The sequence below is a fragment of the Trypanosoma rangeli genome (assembly GCF_003719475.1).
Source record: "Trypanosoma rangeli strain AM80 chromosome Unknown Tra_15.4_contig_00063, whole genome shotgun sequence".
NCBI classification, from domain to species: Eukaryota; Euglenozoa; class Kinetoplastea; order Trypanosomatida; family Trypanosomatidae; genus Trypanosoma; species Trypanosoma rangeli.
This window is the reverse complement of record NW_021705807.1, coordinates 11,193-20,234: the sequence shown is the minus strand read 5'-3', so window position 1 is coordinate 20,234 and position 9,042 is coordinate 11,193. Positions and strand designations below refer to the sequence as shown.

Below are 9,042 nucleotides of genomic sequence, written 5' to 3'. Positions count from 1 at the left end.
AATCACAATGCGTGCATGACATGTTGTGTGAGGTGAGCTGCGGGGGAGGGGCTTAGCAAAAAAAAAGAAAAAAAAACGGGGCCGAATGCACGAGAGAGAGCGAGAGGGATAATAGAAAAGGAAGAGCATACGAATAGTAATAATAAAGAGATTTGTTGGGGTACGTGTTTTTCGGCACTTGCTCGGTGAATGCATTCTTTGGCGTGAAATGCGGCAGCACAGCTATACCTGCACACACTGCCGCATTTTCTTTTTAATCCGTGTTCTGCAGTCTGTTGATTGCCATTCTTTCTACGACCGCTGCTGTCGCTCACTCGTGCTTCTCTCCTTCCTCACCTCCTCTTCTTTTCCTGCTTTTTAGTAGAGGCGTAGGAAGGTCGTTTGTCTTGGCCTGGTGCTGCGGATTGGTTCTTTCTTTGTTGGTTCTGATCAGTAATAACGCTTCAGCTTGCTCTTTTTTTTTTCGGATTGATAGTTTTTTGTCTTGTCGGTAATAATCTAATTGTCTCTGGTGTCAAATTGCGCTCTTTTTTTTTTTGTACATGTGTGTGTGAGAGGCGGGAGGTCGGTGCTTCTCACATTGGTAGACTCAAACGCAGGCATTCATTTTTTAAAAGAGTGGACTGGGGAGCGAAGGGAATTGAAGGAGGAAGGTTGTGGTGCTTTGAGGCCCGTGTTGTTAGTGTTGTTGCTTTTCTTCCAGTTTTAGCTGTGTTTGCATCTTTTGTTTCGCGGCGGCTGATAGTGGGCGGCCGTTGATGATGACGGATGCAGTGGAGCATTCTACCGATCGCTTTTTTAAGGAGAGCGCTTCGGCGCTGGGGCGACAGTTTTCCGTCATTTTTCGTAATCTGCAGAGTGCACCGCCAAGCCGTCTCCGACGCGTGAATGAATGCCTCGCCGACCTTCTCGATCTCCTTGTCGCTCATCCAAAGGAGATTGCGGAGCTGGGACTCTTGGACTACATCTTTCAGCTCGTGAACGAGACATTTGACGATTCTTACGAGAAGGGAATTCAGGCTCTCCGCGTCGTTTTTGACGCAAATATTGGTGATCAACACGAGAAGCGATCCCGCTGTGTGGCGCTGCTGATGAAGCAGGCGGCAAGAGGGAAGTCTGAGGAGGATTGCGCTGCCGTACTGCAAGTTTTAGGCGAGGTGCTGCAGGAGAATGTCCGTTCTACCTCTGACATGCTGGGTAAGCACTTGAATCGCGCGATTGTTATGATGCGGCAGGGGATTTCGTTACATGAGAGAGCGGTGGGGTGTCAAATACTTGCGACTATGGTGGCAACAAGCTCTGGCGTCATCAAACGAAATCCGGCGCTTTTGGACAGTTTGAATGCCTCTTGTTCCCCACTGTTTCTTCTGCAAGAGACGCTTGAAAGCGCTTTTAACTGGCATCGCCACGCTCTTGTGAGTCTGCTTACGAGTGTTGTTGAGAAGCACTGCATTGAGGTTCCCGCCTCTGTGGTGACCCAAATGTCTGCCATGATGACAGAATGTATAGAAACTGCAGATGAAGAGGGACGTATTTTAGGGCTTTTGACGGCCATCGAGACAGTGGCAGCCTCTCCGACCCTCCAAAGTGCACCGTGGCCATTAACGGCAATACATTCGTTTTTGACAGGGCGTGATTGGAAGGCCGCTACAGCCGAAGCCCGTAACATGGTCCCACGAGCCACCGGTAAAGCTTTGTTTTTGTTTAGAAACGATGAGGAGTTGTATGATGGGGTTATGCGGTGCCTTTTGTCGTACATTTCGGAGTGGGATCAAACTGTCGCGGGAACTGCGCTTTCGACGTTGTATGATATTCTTAATGATGTAAACATTGCACCGCACGGTGATCTGGCGGTGAATGCGGTATGTGATTATATTGTTAAGTTTTGTTTTTGCCGGCTCCCGTTTGACGTGTTGCGGCGTCTGCTGGTACAGTGTGAGGAGCAAGGCCTGGCAAGAATTTATGCCTTGTTCGACCGCATTGAGATTGACACGGAGTACGCCAACCTACCGAAGCTGGGCGCGTTGCTGGGATTCATGGAGGAACATGGGCTGGAGGCTTGGAGGCGTTTCAGGCAGCTTCAGATCGACATCTCCTCCCGCGTTACCGTGGATGTGCTGGTAAATGTCTTGCCGTTTTTGGCGAAGCTCGGCCGCACGGAGCAGATGGCGCGGATGATTGAGTTGATGTTTCACGAGGATTTAAGGGTGCGGCGGGCGGCTGTGGACGCCGTTGTGACACTCTGCGAAAAACTCATTTCACAGACAGAAAACGATGGCAGTGCTCCACAACCGATTCATCGACTCAACAGCACCGTCACGGGTGCTGTGGGGAAGCTGCTCGATGTGGCTGTGGCCGACCGCGATGCGGATCTTCGCTACACCGTCCTGTGCCGGCTGTCTGCCCCGTTTGACTTGTACCTCTCGTTGCAGGATCACCTTGACGCCCTGTTGATGGCACGAAATGATGTTTCTAGGAAGGCGCGAGATCGGACCCTGGTGCTGTTGTGTCGTCTGCATCCGTGCAACCCTGCGATTGTTCACTCGCAGCTGCTACGTCAGCAGGAGTACATGCTGCGTGAGATTGAGGCGAAGGACGGCTCAACTTCTGCAGCCATTTACCATGCATCGCTTCTGCAAATGTCGGCGGAACACGACACGCTTCTTCTGCTACCCCGCACAGTGGAGCTTGCAGTGCTGGAGCGTTTGTGGCGGCAACCGTTTATTTCCAAGAGTTTCTCCATCGCCCTGTTAAACCTGCTGCGTGTCATTCTGGACCGGACGGGACCGCATGCCCACTGCGATGCCAATCAACTCCTTAAGCCTGTTCTTAATATTATCAACGGAAGCACCTCCTCCAGACGGCGCAAGGCGGCACTTGAGACACTCTGCTCTATCCTGACGACGATAACGGTGACGAAGCAGCCCAGCTACGTGGGTATTTACCTGGCGCTTGCACGCATCATTCGCTCCGAGGCGGAGGAGGATGAGGAGGTTAATTATGCCGCCATGAAGGCGTTGAGTGTGATCGGTGCTGTAAATCCTACCAGGCTTCGTCTTGTGCTAAAGGCCTTGGAAGAGGATGAAATTGAAGAGGCGGAGGAGGTGGCGACCTCGGCCTTGGCACGCTATAAACCGCGCATGCGTGTCAGCCAGCACATGACAGAACGATATCCCTCCGTTGTGCTGTATTTACTTGTAAAGACGTTGCAGCAGAGCGCCGACCCTGAGCAGCAGGCGGACACCATCGCCACTATCAGTTGCATGATACGTGAAATTCCTGGCAATCAAAAGGCGATATTGCTGACACACTTCCTTCCACAACTGCAGGCGTGGCTTGCCGACCCAGAACGTGACCACCTGTATGAGGGCATTCTGCTTCTCATGACGGAGCTGGCCACCCTACTGCGGTGCTTTAGGGATGTCATATCATTCAACACGGGTTCCGAGCTTCTGCATTCAGTACGACTGTTTTGTTTGCTGCCACAGGCATCACAAAAGCCACTTAATTCAGGTGTTGTGAAGTTATTGGATGAAGTTGCCCGAGGCCTGTCTGCGCAGGAGATGCGCGATCATCGTTGGGCGGTAGAGTTTATTCATCAGCGGGTCTCACAGGACAAATCGGACCTGGACCTGGTTCTGCGTGCTGTGAAGTCATTGGAATCATTTTTGGCGGTGTTGCACGAAAAGGATCTTCAGTCAGTTTTACCACATGTGCTTCAATGCATTGAGCCAGAGGATGAGGTGCCGTCGGGCTTGCGACCCAAGACAAAGGATATCAATGCAGCCTGCTTTGATTTTTTAAATCAAATTATGGTGAAGCAGCCGTCACTCGTGAAGGACTGCTGCGCCGAGATTGTTCACACCGTCATGTGGTACATTGAGCACTCTAACAGCCAGGATGAGATTGAAATGGGCTTTAACACCCTTGCCTTCCTTGTTGATGCTGTGAATCGTCAAGCAAAGCGCTTCATAGTCCCCATTCAACACATTGCGGAACAAAAGGGATTCTCAGATGACATGTTTCTTGGATTGCTTGACTTGGCTGCCCAAGGCTTCCTGAAGGTGCGTGCCCCGTCCACCAAACGGGATAAACTCAACCCTGAACTGCCTCTCAGCGTCGTGTCTCACCTACCAGGGCTTTCGCGGAAGGACTTTGAGGAGGAGATGCTGAACACGTTGCACCTTAGCAGGGACAAATTTGAAGTGATGGATGTCACACACCCGAGCGGCCAGACGATCATAAACCTGCGCTTTTGTGGAGGTGATGAATTGGGAACAATCTTTCGCTTCTTCACCCGAAAGGCGCAGGAAACACAGTCCGTTCTACGGCGCAACTTGGGTATTCTCAAGTTAGATCAGACACCGTTGAACGAATGCAAGGTGGATGTGGCGCTTTTGCAAAAGATTGCGACGATTCCGGTGGCCAACAAGAAGAAACGTGAACAATCCTGGATTGCGTGGTTGCATAAAACCTCGGTGGAGATGCTTGCCAACTCCCCGATTCAACCGTTACGTTGCACTGCTGAGCTTGCCAAATATAATAGTGATCTGTCACGGGACTTGTTTCCCTTTGCAGCTGCTGCCTTTATTGCACCACTAGATAATGCCCAACGGGCACTCGTCATGAACACCTTTACGCGTGCGCTGGAAATGTCTCCCAATGACATCAAACAAATTCTGTTTGGCTTTGCAGAGTTTTTTGAGTCTGAACGTGGGAAAAATAAAATGATGGTTGTGAAAAGGACCGAGACTATGACATGTGTGGTGGAGCGGGATAACGTAGAAAAGAGGTTTGGGATTAATTACGATCAGAGTGCTAGGGGCATTGTGGTGACGAGATTGGAGCCGAATGCCCCAGGAGCCAGGGCTGGGGTGCCTGTGGGGGCTCTGTTAGTGGCCATCAATGGAAAAAAGGTATCGGCTGTCAGTGAGATTGTTTCCATCATTAGAGGAGTTAACAAAATTGAACTTCAGCTAAACTATGAAGTTGAGGAGCGACGAAGACCGGAGGCTAAACCGCTTATGGACCTTGACGTTTTAGCGCGTGTTGCCTTTGACTCGCAAATGCACGCGAAAGCCATTTATCTAAATGAGGTGTTGTTTGACCAGCTCTTTAGTGAATTGGGGGAGCAGGTCTCTTGTCGTCAGGACGCCGCGGTTCGCGCGGCGCTGCAGGTGGCGGAGCGGCTCATTGAGTTTTATGACCACCTGGGATTGAACATGGTTGCGAAGGGTTTGGTGAAGAAAATGTCTGCCAAGTTTTCAGGGAACATCATTGCGCCAGAGCAGTCTGGGTTTGATGAGATGGGGGCGTTGGAGCAGTTAAACTGGTGGGGTGAGGCACTGGTCCGCTACGAGTCTCGCATGTTCAACACGGATGGGTCTATTAACACCTCCTCCCTCTTGGGAGTGTTGCGCTGTCTTGACGCTTTGGGCGAGACCATTGAAATGGAGGTTATTATTAACAAAAATTGGCCGCAACTGGACCGGGAGTCTCGCGCTGATGTGGCGCCGTTAAAGGCGAAGGTGGCGTTGGCGTTGGGCAGGTGGCAGCAGTTTGACGAGCTCACGGGGGAGTCTGGCGTGCTGGAGCGGCTGGACATGGTGGAGCGTTGCGCGACATTGTTTAGGCAGCATCGTTACGAGGAACTTCTGCGTTTTACGAAGGAGCACCGGGAGTCGCTCTTTGACGCCTTCTCGGAGTCTTTCATGGAGAGCTACAACCGGGCATATGACATGTTGGTAGAGCTTCAGCATCTGTGCCACTTTGAGGAACTGGTGTCGTTTGTCAACTCCGGAAGCGAGCGTAGGTGCATGCTGAAGGAATTGTGGCAGAGGCGCCTGGCGCAAATGTCGTCCCGTCCGGCGCATGTTAGAACCCTCATCACCATAAATTCTCTCGTGCTTTCTCCGTCGTCGGACCTGGCATCCCAGGTGATGTGCATAAATGCGTTATCAAAGGCGCAGTGGACCTCGTTTGCGGATCACATGTTGAAATTGTTGCTTGGGCCGGCTGGAGATTATCAGGCCCTGTGCAGCCAAGATCCGGACGTCATACACGCCTACATGAAACACTGCTACACAACGAAAAGTAGACGGGAGACGTTGCGTTTGCTTTCCGACATTCTTATGCGACTGCAGGTGGACCCTGGAGATGAGCGTGCGGAGGCGTGGGGTTGCTGTTGGTTGCTGTTGGGTGAATGGACGATGCATCTCTTTCCCGATAAAGGGGATGAGGCGATTGAGGAGCTGAGGAAGGCCACCGAGTTATGCCCCAACAATCACCTGGCGTTTCATTCCTTGGGTATTTTGCACTACGACATGTCCCGTGATCCGAATACACCGCTTGAGGTGCAGACGCGGCATTACGTGAGTTCGATTAAGGCGCTTTTTAGGTCTGTAGAGCTGTCCAGTATTCGAGGCAACGGCGTTATGGAGGACGTGCTGCGCATACTCTCCATCTGGTTTTCTCACAGCACGCTGCTGGAGATTAACGAGGTGATCAAGGAGGGGATTGACAGGGTGCCAGATTATGTTTGGCTGAAGGTGATTCCGCAACTCGTGGCTCGCATTGGCATCACGGCAAAGGCAGCACGGTCCATTCTCACCGAGCTGCTTGTGCGTGTCGGATCCAAGTACCCGCATGCACTGATTTATCCCTTGACGGTGACGGAGAAGTCTCCAGAGGCCATTCGGCAACTGATGGCGGAGCGCGTGCTGAAGGGGATACGGGTGTCAAATGGACCTATGGTGGGTGAGGCCTCCTTGATCAGCAACGAAATGGTGCGCATCGCCATTTTATGGGCGGAGAAGTGGCACAGCCACATTCAACAGGCGGCGGCAAAACAGACTGACGCCAGTGCCATTTTGCGCATCCTCAGTCCATTGTATTGGGAACTGGAGAATCCACTGACGCCCAACGAATGCTGCTTTGAGAAGACCTACGGTCCGACGCTGCGCCATGCCAGAGTGGCTTTGCAAAATAACGCCCTGGACCAGGCGTGGTCATTGCTAAAGCAGGTGTACGTGCAGCTGAGCAAGGCCACCGGGGAGCGACGCCTCCTCATGGAGGACTTGTCCCCAACGCTGGGAAGAATCAGCGAAAGTATTGTGGCTGTTCCGGGCTCGTTTGTGCTTGGCCAACCGCTCATCACAATTCAGAAGTTTCATCAGCGGGTGTTTGTCATGTCATCAAAGCAGAAACCGCGTCGTCTTGGGTTAGACGCCTCAAACGGGCAGAAGTACCGTTTCCTTTTGAAGGGGCACGAAGATCTGCGGCAGGATGAACGTGTGATGCAGTTTATTGAGTTTGTCAACACTATTTTCCTCACCGACAGTTCCTCCAGCGCTATTGGCCTGACGATCCCTCAGTACGCCGTTATTCCGTTAACAGATAACGTTGGTATTATTGGCTGGGTTGAAAACACAGAGACCATCTACCGTCTGCTGGAAACACGGCGCAAAGAACACGACATTTCCATCTATGAAGAGGTGCATATGATTGTCCGGAATGGAGGGCTGCGTAACATTGAGGAGTATCACCAGCAAAGCAAGGAAAATCGCAAGAAAATTTTAGGCGACGTCATTAATAATACCCCTGACGATGAACTGCGACGCATTATTTGGGACAAAAATGACACATGTGAGCAGTGGTTGGAGTACCGTGTGACCTATGGCCATACCCTGGCGATTATGTCGATGGTTGGCTACGTGCTGGGGCTTGGTGATCGCCACCTGAACAACCTCATGCTTCAGGAAAAAGGCTCTGTTGTACACATTGACTTTGGCGACTGCTTTGAGGTGGCAATGCATCGTGCTCTCTACGCAGAGGCCGTGCCGTTTCGCCTGACGCGTCTGCTTGTGAGTGCTCTTGGCATTACTGGGGTGGATGGGGTGTATCGCCTGACCTGCGAACTTGTCATGAAGAACCTGCGACGACATTGCGAGAACCTCCTTTCCATTCTTGAGGCCTTCATCTACGATCCACTTATCAACTGGCGTCTCGCAAACGTTGGAGACGGCGACAGGCCACAATCGCGGACAGAAACCGCGGTGAAGATGGAGGACAATAACCCTCTTGGTCCCGTGGAGGAGAATGCGCAGGGGCCGCAAATGCAACTGTCATTCTCTGTGGCGCGGGTGCGTGAGTTCGTTGCGGATGCCACCTTCGACCAGCTGAACGAGGAAGAAACGCGCAACCTGCAGGGTGACTTGGCTCTCGCCCGCGTTCATGCCAAACTTACAGGTGAGGACTTTGATGTTATGAACAGTAGTTCCCTTTTCCACAGCTCTCGGCGCGACGTGTGCGATGAATCCGCTGACAGCTCTTCATGTGACTCACAGAGTTACGAGGACTCCCAGAAGGACTCCTTCGGAATGGGGAACCCGGTATTGACGACGTATTTGTCGTTGCGGCGGGTGAATGGCGGGGCCAACTGCCTTGACGTGCCACACCAAGTCGATCGTCTTATTCAGGAGGCCACTAGTCTTGACAATCTCGCGGAAGCGTACATCACTGGTTGGGCTCCATTTTGGTAGCCGCATCACACGCGCGGTGCAGGCGTCCAGAGAAATCTATCCCGCCCAATTGAGGGAGGGGGGGCGTATGCCTATCTGCTCCCACGTCCCATCGCCGTGACATTCGGACGCTTTGAATCCTTCCGTGTGAAGCCTGCTGGGGTGAGGGGTGAGGGGTGAGGTGGGGGTGGGGGAGCGGGGCGTGCAATTCGGGGGGCAAAAGCCCCCGGGTGTAACACCAGCGACAGCGTCTAGCACGAGCCGAGGCAGAAAAATGAGGGAGTGACGTGTATGCGGGGAGGAGGCTGCACACCGGCACCTCTTCCTCCGCGGCGGGGTTGGCGAAGGCAGAATAAGTAGAACGGAAGCAACAATCAAAGCCTCGCTGCGTCGACGGTGAACAGCACCACCTGCTGAAGAAGATGACGTCCAAAAAAAAACAAAAAAGCGAAAAGCGAACAAAAAGAGGGAGCGAAATACGCACGCGCACGTGCATACAAAAGAACGAATTGCCTCGGAAGTT

The 9,042-nt window shown here is 52.3% G+C and overlaps 1 protein-coding gene across 1 annotated transcript, besides 2 other annotated features; it reads left to right on the top strand.

Annotated features, from left to right (window-relative positions):
- Positions 1-57: 57 nt before the first annotated feature.
- Positions 58-76: a microsatellite.
- A 682-nt stretch (positions 77-758) lies between these two features.
- TraAM80_02673 (phosphatidylinositol 3-kinase-like protein) lies at positions 759-8,540 on the top strand (the record flags this gene model as incomplete). The annotated part of the gene is made up of 1 exon (XM_029379671.1): positions 759-8,540. The coding sequence occupies one exon, from the start codon at positions 759-761 to the stop codon at positions 8,538-8,540; it is 7,782 nt and encodes a 2,593-aa protein (XP_029240470.1).
- Positions 8,541-8,678: 138 nt separating this feature from the next.
- Positions 8,679-8,724: a microsatellite.
- Between the last annotated feature and the right edge of the window lie 318 nt (positions 8,725-9,042).